Below are 23,024 nucleotides of genomic sequence, written 5' to 3'. Positions count from 1 at the left end.
TATCAGTTAAAAGCTACCAGCTAGCTTATCAGCTAAAAGCTATCAGCTAGCTTATCAGGTATCCGCTATTTTTATCAAACAGAGCCAAAGCAATGCGGTACTTTTAGGGAAAATAGTGGCTACAACATTCATCAAAGTGATATCTCTGTCAATCACAATCATCTTAAGCATCTTGTCTTTTATGTTGAGAAGATCAAGAAACATTTGTAGAACCCAAATGAAGTTTTCCTCGTTTTCAGAAGTCTGAAAAGTAAAAACAACATAATATGTCTTCTCGGTCAAGGTGACACCAACTATCTCAAACAATGGTATTATGTACAAGTTAGTTTTATTAGTTCAGTGCATGATCAAAACAGTCATAAAATTGTTGGGCAACTTAATAGATTTGGGATGAGCCGAAAATATGTCCTGAAGAGTGGTAGTTTTCACAGTTTGTTCTTGTGAAATAAACATATTTATGCTCCTCTAACTTTTTGACCAGATGCTGCAACATTGTCTTGTCATCTCTTTCTGACCTTCTCAATCTACAAACGTGCATTGTACACTTGCTTTATATTCGTCAAACCTTCTTTATTTTTAGCCTTCAAATCCGTCAGAATATGCCTAGGATGCACCAAAATCTTTGTTCATTCAATAACTTTATTATTGTCTTTCATTATTAATATATCGGCAAGAAGGTGACCATCTAACTTTTCATTCATCTTATGGTTGTGAACTTTATTAAGAATAGTCGACCATCACTCATTTATTTGCTTGTCTAAGTAACCATACAACTTAAACTCACACCCACATTTCCTTGAGCTTTAAGCTTTGATTTCTTCTTCCTCTTTGATGGTTTGTATTCACCGTTTCTTTCAATTCGCAACATTAACATTGATTTTTGGAGATTAAATCTCTCTATAGATACAATAAATCTCACCTTTGTTGTATGTCAACGAACCTAATTAATCATATCATTTTGGACTTTCCATATATCTTTGGTGAAAATAATGGTGCAATGCTCACTTGATTGTTATGGAGTTTGAAAACACCGGAAGGTTTCAATTCACTTGAAGCTTCAATAGAATGTTACACATCAACGAAAGATTCAATAGAAGGTTTCACATCAGCGAATGCTTCAACAATTTTTGGTTTGACATCAAAGAAAGCTTCAACCTCAGGCATTTTCAACTTGATGGAAGACTTACCTTATTTGGTTTTGACTCAATAACATCATCAACCACATTTTCAATCATAACTTTCAATAACGAATAAATTATTGCAATTTTTTTTATCAACAATTATAAAATAAATCAATACAAAAAAGGAAAAAGGCACCAAAAATCATAATTGGACACCAATCAGTGGCGGAGCCACACACAAGGTTGTGTGGGCTCCTGCCTGCACAAACATATTTTCATCAACATCCCCCACCATACTTGTTCAATGAACAATATAGCAGTAGAAGTTTCTTATCTTTAAACAATTAAAAAAAGTCCAACGAATGATTTATTCAATACTAAATGAGTTCGAATATAACTCATTTGATATTGACGCTTGCTTTTCTCACTTCCAAAAATTCCTAATAGCACTTGGAAATAAAAAAAAAAACAGAGGTAGTTAATTACCGTCAATTTTCTAGTTATAAGCCAGCGGTAGTTAACTACCGTTGGAGGTAATTTTGACATTTTCATGTGTTATTAGGAACTTCCGAAAATCAGAAAAACAATTTTCTTTTATATATGCCACATAATTCAACCCGTTTGAAATTTTGCCACACATTTCATTCCACTTAATTTGACACCCCCCATACACACACACAAAAAAACAAAACAAGTCACTCCCCCCCCCATATTTTAAAAGGTTTTTAATTTAAATAAACAATTTTTATCACGCCCCCACCCCAATTACATGTTAAAGTGTCTCACATCGATTGAAGGATGACTTAAATAAGTGTTATAAGTAGGGATAATCCTCATCTCACAAATCGATTTTATGAGGTTGTGTTAGATCCAACTACAATTTTTAAGACCACCCACGATCATCTCATTCTCAATGAGAAAAATGGAAACCCTTCCTCCTTATTTCATGAAACTGAAAAATCAACCGCACCAATTCTCACTCCAAATTAATAGTGCCCCCACTATTTAATATTCCTGGCTCCGTTACTGCCACCAACTCTAGTTAGCCACCGTTGGAACCCAACTACCACCATTGGAACCCAACTGCCGTTACGACTAGCTCTCCAAAAATGAAAAAATGGCAAAAAAAACAAATAATGTAAATGTGTTAAAAGATGCATTGTGTGTTTGTTATCGTAAAATGAGTGTATAAACCTTCTAGTAATCCTTCAATAATGTAAGATCATAATTTTGCAAAAACAAAATCAAAATTTGGCGTTTTTGGATTGAAGATGGGAAAAAGTTGATGAATGAAGAGTGAGGTGGAGAAATGTTTGACCCTTATATTAGAAAGTTGCCATAAACGACAGTAAACTATCGTTGAAAACATTTAGCGAGCGACAGTTAACTACCACCGAAGATATTTAGTATTGATCGTACCTGATCAGAAGGTCACTACCGGTGCAGTTTTGTACGGTGGTTTAAGTGGCTGTTGAATGTGTCAATTGATAACTGGAACGGCGGAGGGGTGTGTGCATGCAGACACTTGACACTCAAGTTAGTATGAGATCAAAATGAGAGTTTAAAGAGAGAAAGTAGATTCTAACCTTAAGGAATGCTGAAAGTCCCCTTTATATAGAGATGGGTGTTTGTAAAGCCGTTTTAAGACACACGATGAGCAAATCCTCAAGTGAAAAACGCAAAATTTAAATGATAATTAGATAAAAAATACATATTCAATCAAATTACATTCACTAAAAAGATCCACCCAAAATATTCACGCCCAATTATAGTTGACCAAGCGTCAATAATTTTTGTTATGGTTGGCCATAAACCACCTAATATTCACTCATAGAAGCCACCTAATATAAGCAATTGATCTAACTAAAGTTAAACTAAATTCAAAACTTTTCCATAAGTAATTGATCTAAACTAAAGTTAAACTAAATTCAAAGCTTTTCCAAACACACACTCATATTGTAGCACAAAAAAAGGTCAATAACCGACAAACACGTGTTCCACCACTTCAATAATATCGAACAACCAAACCATATTCATTACTCATCCAACCATCCATCTACGTGTGACTTCCCAATCCATCTTCTCAGTTCCCAATCCTCACTGTCGTGTTCTCCTATCCTATGTTCCTGTTCTCTTCCTCCATTCATATACTATCCACAACACTTCATCATCTTCACAAACCAACATGACAGAAATCACAAACCTTAGCTTAGACCTCATAGAATCCATCCTTTCTCATCTTCCAATCCCATCTTTGATCCAAGCTTCAACAGTTTGCAAACTATGGTACACCATACTCTCATCATCTTCCTTTTCTTCAAACCATAACCAAAAACACAAACCATGGTTCTTTCTGCATGGTATCCATAACATATCTTCCAAAAACAATCAATCTTTTGCCTTTGACCCTTCTTCTAACTCTTGGTTCCTTCTTCCAACACCTCAACAACCTCTTCACTATCCTAACAACACTTCTTTTATTGGTACTTCATCTTACTTCTTCATCACGGCACCTAACTTTGTCTATACTTCAATTCTGCGTCCTCTTGCTTGGAGTTCTACTCCACCTCTTCATTTTCCTAGGATTAATCCTCTTTTAGGTGTTTTCAATGATGGTTTGTCTTTGAAGTTTATTGTTGTTGGTGGTGTTAGGTTTATTGGTAACCTTGTTGATATAGAAGATCGTTTAGATGTTGAAATCTATGACCCTCTTTTGGGTTCTTGGGATTTAGCTCCTCCTCTTCCTGTTGATTTTCGATCTGGAAACTCATCATCTTCACTTTCATCTGCTTTGTTCAAAGGGAAGTTTTTTGTGTTTGGGATATATTCATGTTTTGTTTCTTCCTTTGATTTGAAGCTTCGTGTTTGGAGTGATGTTAGGATTGTTAGACCTTCTGGGGTTGTGTTTTCTTTCTTGATTGCTTGTAGGGAAAGGCTTGTTTTAGCTGGTGTTTGTAATTCACCAAGTGGGTCTAGTTTCAATTTGTGGGAGGTTGATGAAAAAAGTATGGAGATTTGTGAGATTGGTGTTATGCCTCATGATTTGCTTTCTAGTTTGTTTGATGGTGATGAGGATGATAGATTTGCTAGCTTGAAGTGTGTTGGGTTGGGTGATCTTATATATGTTTTCAATGAGGATTATCATAGGATGTACCCGGCTTGTGTCTGTGAGATTCGCAGTCGCGGTGGTGGTGAGAATAGTAAGTGTTATTGGAGGAGGGTGCCTCAGTTGCCATCACTGATGAATAGGTTTCACAAAGTTGTTAGCTTTTGTTCAACAGTTTCACTAGATAGTATTCTTGGTGAAGGTCACCATGGACTTCATTGAGATCGATCTCTGCGGATGTTTCTCGACTACTAGGTATCCACTCAACGCTGAATTTGGTTGTGTTCTGTTTTGAATGTGATTGTGTGTGTATGCTTTGATCAAATGAAATAATTTCCTATCATTTTTTTGAGATCAGCTCTTTCTTTGATTGGATCTATAGGATCAATTATGTATGCATTTCATTTCATATTAGTAATAACACAAAACTCTTTGATTGATTTTGTTTGATGTAATAAAATTTACTTACTCAATATGTTTAGATCATTGACTTTATCAAATTATTTGCACATGTTACTATGTTAGCATAGTAGTCATAAGCTTAGATATGATAATCTATTGCTGCAAGACTATGCAATATTTTTATCTTTGTTGATTAGTTGAACTTACTAGGATTTGATAATGATTGTATAATGGTTAAAAACTTAAAATGGGGAAGAGTGTGGATAAGTGGTTTTTATATAAGTTAGTTTTTTAATTGTAGTTGATATTTTTGTTCATTGGCTTTTTTAGTATTGACAAGTCAAAGATGGGAAAGAAAAAACTTGAGATTTTCTTTATCTGTTTAACTTATTAGGATATCTACAAATATGGTAGGTAAATTGGAACTTTAAGCTGCATAATTAGACAAATGAGCATTACTTAATGATGCTCGAATTTTAAAGTACTTATGAAACTGACATAGTTGATTATCACAGTGCTGACATCATCTGCTTATGCGTAAGAACAGAACTTCTATGAATTCAAGCATTTTAGTTTTGTTCTTCCTCATTAATTAAAAACTTGTTAAGTGACTGTTTGTTTTAGCGGCTGCATAGCCCAAAAACGTGCGTTTACCAAATGCTACTAATTGTAGCTTCTTTAAATTCGCGTTAATTTACCATTGGAACACAAGAAATCCATTGTAAATGCCATTCCAACAAGCTATAAGTTGTGTAAACTTAGAATTTGACACTGCTGTCGCTTTACTATAGCTGTGTTTAATCCCTGTGCAGATGGCAGCTCTTTGTAGCAACTGAGCTATACACTTCATCTTTTGCTTTCTATATCATATCAAACAGTTGAATTTAAAGTACACTTGATACTTTCAGTATGTTAATTGAACTTTTATTGATTGAATGGAGGAAAGTATAAATCACCACGGAGATTTCCACAATCGGCTAAGAGAAATCACACAAGTGGTTTGAGCACCACATTTTCATTCATCAATGAAACATTTTCATCCTTCACTTATATATTTGCATTGTTCTTGAGTCTTGACTATCATACATCAATGAAATACGTTATCTGACCACCACGATGGCTCTCATGAGAGGAGCCTAATAATACACTTAGAAGATCTTCACATTGGTTTAAAAGCAATCACAGAAGTGATGTGCATACCATTATTGTCCTTATACACTACTTTCATTTTCCAATATTCATTATCTAATCTAACAAATGATGACTTGAGGAACCTAGGACCCTATCTGTATGGTGCTTTTACTGATCTCTTTATGAATAACACTGGTATTTATATGATTCAACAGGGAAAAAAAAGAAGGAAATACTCATTGCTAAAAGAAGAAAGAAGAAGGTTCAGCTAGATGAATCATTTTCCTTCAAGGCATGTGCATTCACATATGATAAGAGCATCTGTCGTAAATAGAAGTATCTATGTATTGTTTAGCTATCATAAAGCATGGATCAACCTTTTTTTCTTAATGATATTGGCAACTGTATGGTATTTTAGTCATTTTAAATGTAAATATAGTTGACCATATTAATGTGAATTATTTTAGTTTCATGTCAACAGACTAGAATTCCCTTGTTAGTGGTTCAGTGTTTTTTAGTTACAGTTTGATGGTGATAGGGCCGACTCAAGAGTAACGCCACTAAAACCTTATGCTCAATAGCGAAAAAGTTTCAGTTTCTAGACTTCTAACTAGTTTCTGTTTATGTAGTGAGATTTTCAATCATGTAGGTGACACATGCGTGTGACTTGAAGTGGAATTTGATTTCTTATTCTATTGTTGGATGACCAAGGTTATATCTTCAACATTGAAGATGGAGATCTAAGAATCACCAATGATTCCATGGTGTTGATGAAGGGAAAATTGGAAAATGGACTGTCTTTGCTGTAAGGAAGAACTTCTATGGACACCGCTGATGCAATATATATCCGATGCAACTTAGTCTCGAGCAGGTCTTCGGCATATAGGATGGGACATGTTAGTAAAGGAGGTATCAAGAAGTTGAACACCATTGGAGCTTTAGTTCTCTTGTTGAACACCATTGAACAAGCAAAGGCGCACTACGAATGAATTGGACGATGGATAGTTCTCTAATTCATCACATAAAACTTTCAACTATGTGGAGTAGTCGGAAAAATGAAGCGTACCTTGACGAAATTTGTACAAATCTTCTTGAATATAAAAAATGAAAATGCTTACAAGTGTCGTAAGGGCGCAAATTCTGCAAATTCTTCCATACACCAGGGGTTGTAATTTGATTCACTAATTTATAACCCATTCAATTCAACCACTCATTAATCCATCAAATCAATTCATCCAACCAACAAACAATTAGTAAATGGATGAGATTGAATCGATCAATTTCATAATATAGATGGATCACAATCTATCAATTTATATTTTTGTATTCAATGGGTAGATTAAAATCACAATACAAATCTATTGGACAAAATATAAATACTTTATTTTTAAAATTAATATAAATCATTTTTTTTTTCAGAAAATATTAATTAATTATGTAAATAAAAAGCTGGAAAAAGGAAGAAGAAAAAAATATGTTTTTTTTCTCTGAAAAAAATTAAAATATGTTAAAAAATAACTGATTTTTTTTAGTTGGCCAAACATTGGTGGTCAATGGTTCCCTAAAAATAAATGGTGGTTAATGGTATTTTAATAATGTATTAGAAACTAATTTTAAGAATATTTAGTTAAAAAGGCCTGCAAACCATAAAAAAAAACCTTAAATATTATGCTAAATTTTTTACTTTCTATGAAATTGTAAACTTGTTAACTTTCTCAAAACCATGTATAAATCGAAGTAAAACGTCAGTTCAAAATTATGTATTCCTTTAATGTATAATATAAGATAGATATCTATATTTATATTTTTTTTGTGGTGGTCGGGTTTTGAACTCCAACTGAGCTAAGCTCACGAAGACATCCATATTTATACTATATATAAAGAAAACTACCCTTCCAACTTTTTTGGACTTACTTTTCTCTTTTTAAAATTGCCCTCAATTTTCAATACAAATAACACATGTAATAAATAGATAAGAATAAATTAAAATATTAAAAAAATGTAACAAACACGATATGAATATATACATGTTTAACTTTTTGTTTTGTTTTTATCATTTAAAAAGTGTAACAAACTAGATGATTACTTTTTTATTATCTCAATTATACCCTTAAATAACTTTTTGTATAATAAAGATTGTTGTTGGTGCCATTAAAAAAAAATTAGATTATATTTTTTTTGTTATATTATTGATGTCATTGAAATAGATAATTACCATATAGGTTTTTTGACAAGAATTACCGTATAGTTTAGTTTGTTGTAACTTGAAAACAACATACATATATATTTTTAGTTTTAATCAAAATCAAAATTTTATAAAAAAAAAAAAAAAATTCATAAAAAAAAGATGTTCATAATTTTCAAATCTTAGTGCAATAAAAAGAGCGGAGACGGGAGTGCCCGTCTTTTCGCTAATTATATATAAAGAGAATGAGAGATTTTGCGCTGATTTTTTTCATTATACATTTGAATAAATTTTCCTATAATAATGTTTTTTTTAGGTGTCATTAAAAAGATAAATATTTATTTATATTATATTTGCTATATTGTTGGTGTCATTAAAAAGAACAAATATGATTTGTTGGGTTTGTCACTATTTAAAATTAACAAACATCTAATCTTTATAATTTTAATCAAAATCATTATTTTATAAAAATCATTGTTTATTCCTTAAAAAAAAAAATCATCGTTTATAATTTACACACATTAATACAATAAAAAGAGTAAAAAGATAAACACACGAGTGCTTGTCTTTTTTTGCTAGTATAGTATAGATATAAACAATTTCTCCAAAATGTTATGTGTTAAATATGAAAATGGGATTTAAGCATTGATTGATATATTAGTTTGTTAGTTATTGAAGCTATATCATATTACTTATTTAGCTATATTCATACAAAATAAATTTTTAAATGGACCATATCAAACTTTCAAAAATGTGAGATTTATATCTAAAAAATAAGTTTATGATAGATTATAGTCAGATTCAGATCTTAAACTTTTTCGTGGTTTCTTTGATACACCTTATACCGAAGAGATTGTGTGTCTGTATTAATATATATCATTTTTTTTTGTTAAAAAAAATCTTAAACTTTTTAGCAACCCAAACTTAATTTTTTTTTTTTAAGGACCAAACTTAAATCTTTTAAAGTCTTGTACCATCCAATATACATTCACACCTAAAGCCTCCACGAACTTCAATGAAAAATAAAATGAAGAAATAAAAAAGAGTATTTTATTTTATACACAAGACCAAAATGATATTGAAGATAATTGCAAGAAGAGCTAATTTATATACAATGTTAGTATAAAAAAGTTTTACACATCCATTTCATATGTTTTTTTTTAGAGAATCACTTCATATGTTTTAAAAATCACATGAGTAAAATGTATATATATGAGCATAGTTCAGTTGACATTAACATTTCAAGATATGCGTGTGAGTTAAAGTTTGAACCTCAACACCTCACTTACTATTATAGTACTTTGTAAAAATGAATTTTTAACCATTAAAATATATCTATCGATTAAATTGGGTAAGAATAGAATATATGTTAATTTTTTGTAACCCGAAATAGTGGACGGAAGCGAATAAATGGTTAAATAAAAGGCAGAAGAAAAGAGAATGAGAGTGAGGTTTTAGGAAAAACTTTACCCTTTCCAATTCATTTCTCTCCCCTTCCTTTTCTAGGGTTTTAAGGTTATTTAGGGTTCCATTTCATTTCATTCACCCCTTTCTCTCTCTACCTCTTTCTCTCTCTACCATGGATAGGTATCAGAAGGTTGAAAAACCCAAACCTGAAACTCCCATCAACGAAAATGAGATCCGTATCACTACTCAAGGCGCCATTCGTAACTACATCACTTACGCCACTTCACTTCTTCAGGTCAATCTTCATTGCATGTTTTCATTTCATGATTTTTAGATTATCGTAATCTATTCACGATGTTTTCGTTTTTGGGTTTCTTTTTTTTTTTTTTTTTGTGTTGATTCAGGTTGATTTTGTTGTTTTGTCGTGTGGCATTTTTAGAAATGTTTGGATTTGTTTTTTATTTTGATTAATTATTGAAATGATGAGTTTGTTGAGTTTTGATTGATGTTGATTAATGAAATGATGGGTTTGTTGGAGTGACTTTTGTTGATTGTTGATGTTAATTAGAACTTGGTTGTGGATACGGATACTGTTTGTTGAAATGATTGAATGGAAGAAATAATAATTAGTAATGTTGCATTTTCTGGTGTTTTGTGGATTCAAGTTGACGTTGTCATATGCTCCATAGCACCGAGTACCGACACTTCTGATGGAATGTATGTCTGGTGTCCGACACGGCAACGACTCATGTGATTAGATTCAATTAAGTCATTTTTTCTAATTTTTATTGGTGTCGATGTCTGTCTCCGGTGATGACTTGTCAGTGTTGTGTATAGTGTCCGTATTTATGCTCCATAGGTTGTATGTCTGTACTGATGTAACTTTTTGGAATCTACACCGGTTTCATTTATCTTTTTGTTCATTTTCGTGCTTTAATCTGATAAACAGTTAAACAGGGAAATCATACTAAATACAATAATGTGGATGTTTATTAGGATTTTGTAGTTGTCATTTTTTCTTACTAGTTATTTGAATAAAAATAGTAGCAGTATTAAGAGTTTTAATTTGTCAAAGAAAGAGTTTTCTATATAAGAAAGGTGCTAACTAAAGGTGTGTGGTATGAGACTGCTTTTGAAATATTGTCGGTAGTAATAAAAGAAGCTACAGTCCCATAATATTCTTAAGCAATATTGGGAAATTGGAGATGTTAAAAATTAGGAAGTTGTCTTGTAGAAAAAGCAGAAATTGAAATAAATCACTGTCTTAAGAAATGTACTAGTGTTGGTTTAAGTTTTTATTGATGTTTCGGTTCACAAATATGGTGATCAAAATACAAAGTTACGAACTTAATGGATCATTGTTTTAGTAGAAACATCACACAATGCCTATGTTTTAAAGGAATATACGTGACAGGCCAAGCAAGAGAAGTAAATATATCACTCGAAACATTTGTTACAATGCAAAGTGAAAACTTAATTCAAAGTCTGCTACACCCTTGTACCTTTTGACCTTGCTTCGTTTTGTGTTGTAGTATGTGTGTCGGTTAGGGTTTTCTTTAGTTAGGTTGTTTATTGTAATTTGTAACAAAAATTGGAGTGACAGGAACTACTAAACCACTTTAAGGGGTTGGCATGATTATTAGCAAATAACACCCTTTAGCTATTATATTATAACAAACTCTGCTAAAGATCAAATGTTAGTAAGATAATTTTTAATGGTCTTGGCAGACATTTTACTTTGATCTTCCTATGCATTTGTTTTATAAGTATCTCCTAATTGAACCTCCTTTTGTACTGGGCCTCTGTTAGTCTTCTTTACAATAGATACCAGGGTGATACTTAGCTACAGTACCTTACACACGGTTCAAACGGTTCTTCAATTTGATTTTCTTAAATGGCATCATTTGAAACATTCTAAAATGCATACCTTCATTCATGGTTTCGGAAGTTTTGTTAAGAATCAGAACAAAACAGGACGAACAGTTCATAAGGAACTGTTTTTTAGTATTTTCCTAGTTACTACTTCAACTTTCTCTGGATTGGAACACCTTAAGATTTGGAATATTTTAAATTGTAATATGAATCATAGATTTCTGATTCAAATCACTATCAATTCCGATTGGAAGTTGAACTGGAACCTATTAGAATCCTAAGGGTGTTGTACATACTGGGAATTGAACAATTTGTAATAATATAAAAGTTTTTACTTTTGCCTTGGATACAGCTGATTCTGTCATCTGACGATGAGGAAAATTTTGATTTTAGTGTGCTTTTCTTTCTGTTTTTGCCAATAAACTCCCATAATCATTTGGTAATTCAGTAGGATAGGAAAAATAATTTTTTCCATGCCATTCTTCTGTAGCTCTTCAGCTGAAGACAATATCCTTCTTCCTCTGACTACAATTATGTTTTCCAAGTTTTTATAGTTTTAATTTTTTTTCTTCCATAATTTTCAATTTTTCTGACTTTAATATATGGCTCATAAATATAAATGTTGACTTATGTGAAACTTATGATTAAACTCAGGTTTCTAAATATTTTGTCATGTGATGTTTATCTCATTTACATTGATTGATTTTTTTTGTTGTTGTTCCTTTTACATGTTTAATGTATATACATCTTTTACATATTGTTTTTTAAATTACGTTGCATATCACTTTGTTAACAAAATATATTAATCATCATTCACTGTTCAAAAAAACATTTTTATTCTTACTGTGGATCACAATTTGACTGCAATGTTTCAGACCACTTGAGTTTGCCATTAAAATCGTTCTGTCATTCCCATCACATTTTATCTCTCTATTTCATTTACCTGAAATTATCATCTATTTTTGCAGTAAGATCATTCAAATACTGTAATTGGCACGTGTTGGAAACTATTTCTGGTCTATGCCATCTTATAACTGTTTGTATTTCATCCAGGAAAAGCAAGCAAAAGAGATTGTCTTGAAGGCAATGGGACAAGCAATCAGCAAGACAGTTGCCATTGCAGAGATTCTGAAGGTCATTTCTTTGCAAGATGTTCTTATCTTCCTCCTTATATGTTCTTTAAATTTTTTGCAAATGATGGTCTAGCATATGTTTCTGGTAGAAGGTAACTTCAAAATAATTGGCAATGGTGAGAGAACAATAAAAAGTTCCCTCGTCAATGAATCTAAAGGTTTGCCAAAAGTTAAAATTAAAAACTTAAAATCTGGAAAATTCATGTACTTCAGAATTCATATTGATTTTCTGTGATTGGCTTTCAATCTGCTTAAACAGAAGAGGATATCCCCTTTGCACCAAGATACTGCAATCAGCTCAGTTAGCATAACAGATGTGTGGGAGCCCATTGAAGAGGGTCTTGTACCGTAAGTTTTGTTTGAAATTTTAACGTTCTGGATGTATCCATATTTTTTTTTTCTATTTGGGTGGCCAAGTTGTTGAATATCAACAATTATTGCAGTGTGGAAATGACTCGGCATGTCTCCATGATCTCAATCACCTTGTCAACTGGAGAATTGAACACAAATTCTCCTGGGTGAGTTCCGTAACTATTTTCATGATCTTATTTACGTTCCTTTTATTCAGTTGGACTATTTCTTGTTTTAACAGCCTCTTGGGGAGGGAAAAAAATTGAAGGTTATATTTTGAATCCTTTCCTGAATTGTTTGACTAGTATTTAAGATGTCTATATGATTTCATGTTTAGGTATCAAGCTCCATCTACTGCTGAACAATCAAAGCCACACTCCAATTATCAGCAGCAACCTCTGAAACCAGCACAGGATTCTTATAATGCTGTAAATGAAGGTAACATGCTATAACTCGTATATTAGCTATTCATTAATAGGCCATTCTAACTTTTAGCGCATCTTATATCTTTTTCTAGACTCGTATGGCCGAGGTCGTGGTCGAGGTAGGGGGAGAGGTAGGAATTGGGGAAGGGGTGGTTATGGCTATCAAGGTGGGTATGGAAATTATCAAGGTGGATACGGCTATTACCAAGGTGGATATGCAAATTATCAAGGTACAAATTCTGAATCCTGGATTTTAGCATTATAGTACTTTGATAGTGTTAGCTACTTTTTGCAAAGTTTACTTTTGTTGTGCTTGGTTCCTGACAGAAAATGGTGGGTATTCTAATCGCGGCCGAGGGGGAGGTCGAGGCAGAGGTTGGGGGTATCGCGGTAAGTTTAGTTTATTACATATTTTCTGCCCGTATTATCTGATGATAATGAATGTCTTGGGGATTTTCTTTGTCTGTTTCACCAAGAAGGTTTCCTGAGTATATGCTCTCATCTGTTTATCATCTTATTTTTTTTGCTATTAGCCTATTATATCTTTACTTTCTTTTCTATTCTGGAAGTATACAAGCTGTGAGTGCTGCTTAGTTACATGTTTCTCTTAGTATATGCTCCATTAATCAAATATGGAAAACTGTTGTTGTATTTGTGATGATGATCCATGTCTAATCTGATCATAAGCTGATCTTCAAATGTTTCCTATTATTAAGGTGGTTATGGTGGCGGCAGAGGTGGAGGTTATGAAGGTGGTAGAGGTGGAGGTGGTTATGAAGGTGGAAGAGGTGGCTATGAAGGTGGTCGAGGTGGAGGTTATGAAGGTGGCAGGGGTGGAGGTTATGGAGGCAGAGGTGGAGGGTATGAAGGAGGCAGAGGTGGAGGGTATGGAGGAGGCAGAGGTGGAGGATATGGAGGAGGAAGAGGTGGAGGTTATGAAGGAGGCAGAGGTATGGGTTATGAAGGCGGCCGAGGTGGAGGAATGGGTTATGTAGGAGGCAGAGGTGGAGGTGGTATGGGTTATGAAGGAGGCAGAGGTGGAGGTATGGGCTATGAAAGAGGCAGGGGAGGCAAGGGTTATGGCCGTGGTAGGGGAAGAATGGATGGACGTGGTGGTAGGGGTGGAGACAACCAGGCATGATAGCAATGGGTGTTAATTTCATTCTTGCTAAATGCTTGCCCTTGACAGTGCAGTTATGTTATTAGAATACTTTGTTGATAGTATGATGTTGCTCATGGTCCATCATTTATGTTTTTTTTCCTTCTTCATGAAACTGATTTGGGCAAGGTTTTGTTCATCTTTAGATTTAGCTGGAAAAAGCATCTTTGGTTTTATGATTGCTGTAATTCATTACACCTTTTATGGTTGCCAACACCATATTTTTATCTGTATCTGGTTTCTATATGGTTTTCAATTTAATCAAAGTAGCTCTTTTTTTTTTATTTGCTGATAAGCTTGCAGCATTGTTTTATATTGTCAGTTTTGTGTATACTAGAAAGTGGAAAATTGTGAAATATCATCTGCAAGAGAGTCCTAAATTCATGATGCAGATCATTCTCCTCCTATCACCACCTTAACATATATTCCCTTTTGACAATGATTGAATACCTTTTTTTCTTTTTTTCTTTCAGGGGGACTGTAATTGAATACCTTTTTTTTTTATTTTTATTTTTTAAATGAGGGACTATGATTGAATGTTAGCTTGTATGTAAAAAGGTTGAATAATGTTTACCATTTCTCTATTATCATTTGTTTATAATATTATTCTATTTTACTACACATGACCTGTTACATCAGGTACGAATCCCTCGAGCTAATAATTTTGTGTGGGGCGGTTTTGTTTTCCTAAGTCACTGGCAAAGAATTCTTCTGACTATGTATCGCTAGCATTAGCAAACAAATTAAGATTATTATCGTGAGGAGAGTTCTCCCCTGTTAATTTGTGCATTACATAGATATTTAATTAAGGGTTAATAGGTCTTTATCCCTTGTAATATAGGTCATTTTTGGTTTTCTTCCTTGAATTTTTTTTATTTTGATTCCTCCCTTGTAAAATTATTTTTGTTTTGATTTACCCCCTTAATAGGCTAAACAAAAACCAATTTTTTTTTTTTCAAGAAATTTTCGTTTTTGTTTAGCTTATTTGGGGGTAAATTAAAACAAAAATATTTTACAAAGGGGTGAATCAAAATAAAATTTTTACACGGGAAAAACCGAAAATGACTTATATTACAGGGGGTAAAGACCTATTAACCTTTTAATTAATAAACTAAAATTTCAAATTAGAATGAAGAAGCAACACGTTGAATTCGAGAATATAGTTATATAGTTCTACTAGTGTTTAGAGCTTTTCTACCACAACTAATATCCAACACAAACAAGTGTTGCTAAGCAGAAATTTGTCACACAAAGCAACAAATTCATGATTTGTTCTCAATATTTGTCAATGGAGCCAATCTGATAAACATTTGACAAAGACTATTTTGAGTTATTAATAGAGTCAGAGACTAAATTAAGAATTTGGTACAAAGACAGGGACCAATTTGATGGTTTACTCATATTATATTTTACCAGACGACATATTATATTTTACCAGACGACCTGTTACATCAGGTACGAATACCTCGAGCTAATAATTATTTGGGGGGGGGGGTTTGTTTTGCCCCCTAACCTGAAAAGTTGAACAACCTAGTTCAGATGCTATAATCTGAACCTTGTATGCATGTACTAAAATAGACCAGTTTTTTTTTTTTTTTAGAATTGTTCGCACCGTTTCAACAGTTGATTTCCCGTCTTCTATATCACCACACCAGTAACATATGTATAACCAACCAGCTTGCATTCACATTGCTTTTCAAGTGCAGGAAATAGTATACCATACTTTATAGTACCTCTTATGTATCTCAGGATTCTCTTAGTTGCAACCATATGAGAAGTTTTTGGCCTCTCCATGAATTTGCTTACTATTCCAACACTATAGGCTAGGTCAGGTCTTGTGTTACACAAGTACCTCAATGATCCTACGAGTCTTCTAAAAAATGTAGCATCAATAGCCTTCTAATCGGTGTCTCTTGACAGTTACAATATGGGCTCAGCTGGTGACACTACACTATTGCAGTGTTGCAACTCAAATTTCTTCAATATTTTCATCACTAGCATACACTTTTGCTAGAGTATCTCACACCTCTTTTGATGATTGAGCTTCACCAACCTTCTCAGAAATATCAAGGCTCAAACTTTAATGAATAATGAACAACACTAAAATATTTCTTCTTCGCTTCTTTGTGCGCAACTTTATGGGCATCAGTTGAGCTATTAGTGATGGGATCAACACCATTGATCAATTAACTACCATATAACATCAAATCTGAATTTTAAACACCTATTATCTAGTTACCTGCACAACACGCAAGCTAACTAATTGACTAATTTTGAATTATCCCTCAACAATGGAATCAAATATGCAAAATGTGTTTGCTTTTGTTTGTTAAGGTGAGAGGAAGGACAACCTCAACAAATTTCGAATTCCATTTTTGATTTATTTTTCTTTCAAGAATTCAAATTGAAATATTGAAAAGTTTCATCTTTGATGATAAATATGCACAAAAGTTTAAATCCCAAAGAACACAATCTATTTTTTTGGACAAAACAATACACAAACCACTGTTGAATCTTAAGGTTATCGTATAGGTTGATTGAGCGAGAAATCGTAAGTTAATTGATATGATAGATCACTCGTAATTTATCGGGAACAAAAATGTATGAAGAGCGAAAGGTGAAGATCTATAAAATCTTAAATCTATGTAGTCGATCATGATGATATATTAAAAAGTGGTTGAAGAAGTCTAATCCCAACAATCTCATATCTCCGTTGTTTTGCTTTCCATTTACCACTTTTCACAATTTTATGAAAAACAAACAAATTCTACTCTTAACTTAAAACAATAATCTTTGTCGGAAGACATTGATATTGTACGAGTTCATGTGAATACGATAACTCAATACTTATTTTTGATGTGATAAAACTACATCATCAAATAATACTAAAACAAATCTTGGAGGTTTTGAACTCCAGTGAATATTTTATTTGTGAGTGATTTTTGGGTTAATTTTTTTTCCTACCGTAGGTTGATACGTCATTTCTTCATTAGAATTTTTTGATAAAAAAAAAGTTGTACCTTACTTTATGGTGCAAGTTAGTTATACAAGTTTTTTTCTTTTTTTTTTGAACTTATGTTCTTTGAACACAAGTTTACATGTTAAAAAAAATATATTGTAGCCGAATGCTTAATGTATATTCTTGGATTATGATTGTCTGGTTTTATGGTGGGAAAGTCACCATGACTTTCTCTCTATTTCTCTACTATGTTATCATTTGTGTTTCATCATTTTCTTTCGTACATTATTGCCTTGGTCTCTAATTATAAGATTCTTTCAGAAAAAATTGTCCATTTTTATACAACTTTTCTGATATTTTCAACTACATTAGTTAGTTTTTCACGAACATATCTTTATTTATTTTATATTTTTTCCTTCAATCAACAATAAATACTACACTAAAAACATAAACTATCTTTCTTTTTTAAAGGATAAAATTGTAAAAACATACTAATTGCAAACAAATATAATACTATTCCTAACTTTTTTAATTCCCATAATTTTTCCAAAAAGATAATATATATATAAGGATGAAGATAGTAGTCCATTCGACCTACAATAAATGATCTATTTGTTAAATATATTTGTCTCAAAATAAGTGACCAATTTCATTTTTCAATGTAATATTAATTATCTTTTTTCTAATTATATAATCTAATTAATACTCCCTCCGTCCCTAATTATAAGAACTTTTTGCTAAAATCACGGGAATTAAGAAAGTGGATATTTGTATTAAAGTTGTTTGTAATCACTATTGTTTTTACAATTTTATCCTTAAGAGAGAGAGTTAGTTTATGTTTTCCATATGCTACTTATTGTTGATTGAAGAAAAAGATGTATAATAAATAGGGGCATGTATGTAAAGAAATAATTAATGTAGTTGAAAATAACAAAGGGGTCTTATAAAAAGGGACAAAAAAAATTCTCAAAAGGGTCTTATAATTAGGGACGGAGGGAGTACTAATTTCATCACTCTCAAATTTAACATCTTTCACTTTGTATTTATGATAATGGTAAATGCACCAATACCTCACAAAAATACTTAAAACCATTTTACTCTCTTATTTACTTAGAACATCAATAATGATAGTACACTAATAAGAACTCCTTAAATAGATGCATATGTACACATCATTTATTTATAATTTTTAATAAAGTATTTATTAAGAACTCAATGACTCCAACGACAATATACACTAATAAAGACTCCAATTAAAAATATTTAAATATGTCCTACTAACTTTACATCATTAAACACAAATAATTTATTTATTTAATTATAAATTTCCTCATAAAATATTACTTTTTTTGAAATTGGGTTCAACTTATACATATTTTATTACTTCTTTTAAATGTGAGAGCCGTAAGTTACTCAGAAGAGAGAATCTTTATATAGTTATCTGTTACCTACTAAGCACCCATTTTTTTCTTCCTCCAATAAAGTATATATCGGATCATATACTTAAATTATTATGAGACGGAAGAAGTACAAAGTCATGAAATTGAAGATGATCCAATCCCAACGCTGTATATTCATTGGAGAAAATGACAAACAATTAGACGTAGAAAGATAGAAAAAACATATGCAGTGCGCTGTCGTTGTTTATCTCACAACTCAATGTTGCATTGCATCTCACTGAATCAAACCAGATTCCTGTCTAGGTTCGGTTGAATATTCCATTTTTTTCTGACGTCACAATAGGCCAAATGATTACTACCCTTTATGTCTTCAACTTATGAATGAAGATAATTTTATTTAAAACTAGAGCCTCAAAAACGAATATTTACCGTAAGTAATCTGTTAGTGTTACTATAGTGTACGGAGTTGTTTTTATCTATGAACTTGGAAGTAGCATCCTCATTTTGTGCTTATGTTGATGTTGTTTTTCTATGTTGGAATTATCATTTGCTTATCTAAACTAAAGCTAAAAAAATTATAGAAAAGATATATACGATTTTTTTTACATCAAATAAAAGTAGAGTATTATTTGGTTGCATCTTGATCTTGTTGTATGACAAATGATAATCAACAAAAGTGAAGTTCAATCACACATCACTCAACTAATAATGTCATATTTTTTCTATAAAAAAAAAACTAATAATTCCTACTCATGAATATATATAATTCATATATGTGGAAGCAAAAGTTTATATACTGATATGAAAAAGTCGGTATGATAATATTTACAAATCACACGACTATTTTCAATATATCAAATATTAATATAGTGATTTGAAGTACGGATACTTGTGAAAAGATGAAGTACCCAGACTAAAAAATTGGAAGGGTATAATACAAAGGTTGAGGTTTGCATAAGGGTTTTAGTGTTTCAAATTTTATCAAAATTGGTTTTATTTAACCATTAAATTTTGAAATGAATTAGTTTTACTTTAGGTTTTTTTTAAGGATAATTTTATTTTAATTTGTACGACATTGATGAATGTAAGTTTGTCTAAATTCACCTAAATAGTGTTGCCTGATCATATCACATGCCACATCATCAAAACTGGTCCTAGTACTTTTGCATGTGGGCAAAATGTCAAATATTTTGAGAAAATAGGGAACAAATATCGAATTTTGAAATGGAGAGATAAAAATTACAAAATGTATAAAATAGGCAGATTGAGAGACTACATTGAATCAAGTTTTTTAACGACATATTCCTTTCGATTCATATTTATAAGTAAAAAACATTTTAGATTTATTAAATAACTAATGTATCCGGTCATATTTATATATAAAATACTTGAAAATTTGTTTTTTGTTATAGAAGGCTGAATTAATGCTTCAAACTTTTTGTGAAAATATGTGGAATGATATTTTTTTTTTTTGAATAACAGGAAATATTAATTAAAAAATAGTCTATAATAGATTTTTTGAGCAAGTTTATTATTTTAGAAATAGTTTTTTAATTGTGTTATAATATCTAACCTTAAATGTGTTATACTTAATAATTACACTTTATCTTTTAAAACAAGAGTTTAACAATTTTATACAAACTGAATAATTTTTAAAATTTTTGGCATTCCGCACAAATATTATAAGAAGACATTTTTTTTCCTTGAGAGGTCTGTCTATATAACAAGACATAATCATATGTTTGTGTTTTTTTTTTTTCCTTCAAATAATTTGATTGCTAGAAAATCACCTTTAAGATGAATAAGTAGGGTGTTCGGAGTTCCAACTCGGCCTCTGCGTTCAGGATGGGTGGGAGGGGCGACAACTCAGGGCACCGTCTTTTTAGGGGCACCAAAATTATTATTTTTACTTAGTAGTTAATATCATATAAATATATTTCTTTTTAACTCATTTTATATTCCCCCAAAAAATTCTATGTAAAATATATTTTTAGAGAACCTTGATTTTTTTTTATAAGCCAAGAGCAAAATGATATCAAAAAGAATAGTGTTCAACTAAGTTGGTACCCTACTCTAATATATTGTCAATTGTTCATATATATTATTAAAAAAAAGGGAAAAATTACTTAAAAATTTGGGGGACATTAAACCTGACCCAGTCAACAACCATAACGAGCAAAACAAAAAAAAATCCACAAAGTGGATCTGACCCTAAACAATTCTATTAAGAGGGTCTAAAGTTTGACGAATGAATCGATCGTCAAAATGAAATCGGATCACGCACTATCAACTTCCTGCAACAACGACAACAAGCATTAACGATTCTTTCGAGTCCATACAGTCTCATATCAATCAACAGGATGACTTGGATACATAACCACAAACAGATGCTTGCAAGTGGGGAGTGGACTTGACCGCCAACACGGTAATTAACGAATTAACACGCACCAACCGTTTACTGCGATGATCAACAACAAATTAATCAGCCATTTCTAGCCCACATCAAGCGATCATACAAGCACAAACTAGGCATAAGTCTGAACTCCAACCTTTTACCAATGGAAATGAATCCGACCACGAACACGGCAGCGAGTCCACCCACCAACCACTCACTGAGACAGAAGACATCAAGTTTGTACGACTATTTTTGGCCCATCAATTTGGATCCTCCGTCAAATGGAGCGGCCATCCGACATAACCCACATGCTCGGAACCCGAAAGTGCATAACTGATTCAAATCACACCAACCCGTACAATTTTTGCCCAAAACACGAGCACCAACCATAGCACCCGTCGCGACGGTGATAAAACCCACCGCCAGATGAAAATTATACACATATGCATACTAATTAAATTATATTCTATTCTATTTTTATAATTAGGTGCTGCTAGCCTACTACTTTAGTAATTGATTAAATGCTAACCGATAAGGAAAAATACACCAGCCTCAATTATGTTTTCAGTATATAGTCAACAGAGGATTTGGATGCTAAATGAACAAAATACCAAGAAATGTATGCAGACACTAATATGAATCCAATTCATAGTTACTCTTTATTTTGGTATAAATCCGGGATATCGTCAGCAATTAATCATGTACTTATGGGACTGCCAGTTTATAATAGATACTCCCTTTCCCTTTTTATGATTTCTAATATATATTAAGAAAAATTAGAAGAGTTTAATATTTATGCACTTGTAAAGAGTTTTACACTGTCAATTTATCATAGCCATTTATGTCCCTAATATTAAAAACGATTAAGATAAAAGTCAAACGATTATGATCGATTCACAATGTAAACTTTTATCATTTCATCAGAGTAGTTGAAGTAGTCCACGTGAACTTAACTCAATTGTTAGAACAATGCGTAATATATGCAAGGTCCGGAGTTCGGGTTCAAACTCCGACAACCACAAAAAAGAGTAGCTGAATTAAATCCAAATTGAAATGTAATTATGTGCATAACTATTATTAAATTTAATCTTGCTTTTTCATATTCCCATAAATTAGTAATTTTAATTAGGATTATGTTTGAAAAATAATAATAAATACATCTAAAAATTTAAAAAATTACTTATATTTAGGGACACTTTTTTCTTTCTAATTTAGGGACACTTTTTTCTTTCTAAAGGGTGATTATAATTAACAACAGAGGAAGTATAAATTTTCAAGTGATTTAACCGACTATTTTACTTTTCTTCATGTCAAAGTGAATATCGTTTAATGTTTTTACATGCATATTAAAAAATACAATGAATATAAAAAAAGAGAATAACCATTTTACTAACTATTTGGGTAACAAATCCCTAAAAAAAAAACTATTTGGGTAACAAAATTAAATAGTGTATGTATCTGATCTAAAACTTGGATTAAATACATGTTTTTTTTTCTTATTATTTTTATTTTTTTATCTTTTGTTACAATAAAATATAATTTTTTTCCTTATCTTTTGTTATAGTATATGTATCTGATCTAAAACTTGGACTAAATACATGTGTTTTTTCCTTAAATTTTGTTACAATAAAATATAAATTAGTGAGTACATTTTAAAAAATCACGTTCATTTTGAAACATTCACATACTCGACTCGGCTATATCACTAGCCGTAGATTGAGATCTGATATCGATCTAATGACCGTCGATACATTAACTTAAGATCACTCTAATATACCTTAATATTGTTAATTTTGTACATTATTTAATATAAACAGTATTAATTAAAAGAACTAAAAAATATTCAATAAAACAATGACACGTGGCTGAAACCAATTAGCATAGGGAACATTATGATTTATGTCATATGGAATGTAGACACACTTCCATCCAGATTCATAGTTGTTAGCTTCCAAAGTTTCTTGTATATATTATCTTC

General features: G+C 31.7%; 2 protein-coding genes across 2 annotated transcripts; both read left to right on the top strand.

Annotated features, from left to right (window-relative positions):
- Positions 1 to 3,129: 3,129 nt before the first annotated feature.
- Positions 3,130 to 6,370, top strand: LOC11409860 (F-box/kelch-repeat protein At3g24760). The gene is made up of 2 exons (XM_003622931.4): positions 3,130 to 4,482; positions 5,976 to 6,370. Exon 1 carries the CDS (start codon positions 3,307 to 3,309, stop codon positions 4,447 to 4,449), a length of 1,143 nt encoding a protein of 380 aa, XP_003622979.1. The 5' UTR covers positions 3,130 to 3,306; the 3' UTR covers positions 4,450 to 4,482; positions 5,976 to 6,370.
- Positions 6,371 to 9,368: 2,998 nt separating this feature from the next.
- LOC11415491 (glycine-rich protein DOT1) lies at positions 9,369 to 14,576 on the top strand. Its single transcript, XM_003622930.4, has 8 exons — positions 9,369 to 9,647; positions 12,278 to 12,358; positions 12,617 to 12,705; positions 12,801 to 12,875; positions 13,046 to 13,146; positions 13,226 to 13,363; positions 13,461 to 13,523; positions 13,850 to 14,576. The coding sequence occupies exons 1-8, from the start codon at positions 9,525 to 9,527 to the stop codon at positions 14,272 to 14,274; spliced, it is 1,095 nt and encodes a 364-aa protein (XP_003622978.1). The 5' UTR covers positions 9,369 to 9,524; the 3' UTR covers positions 14,275 to 14,576.
- The last annotated feature ends 8,448 nt before the right edge of the window (positions 14,577 to 23,024 follow it).

The sequence above is a fragment of the Medicago truncatula genome, chromosome 7 (genome assembly GCF_003473485.1).
Source record: "Medicago truncatula cultivar Jemalong A17 chromosome 7, MtrunA17r5.0-ANR, whole genome shotgun sequence".
Taxonomy (NCBI): Eukaryota; Viridiplantae; Streptophyta; class Magnoliopsida; order Fabales; family Fabaceae; genus Medicago; species Medicago truncatula.
This window is presented reverse-complemented; position numbering and strand designations above follow the sequence as displayed.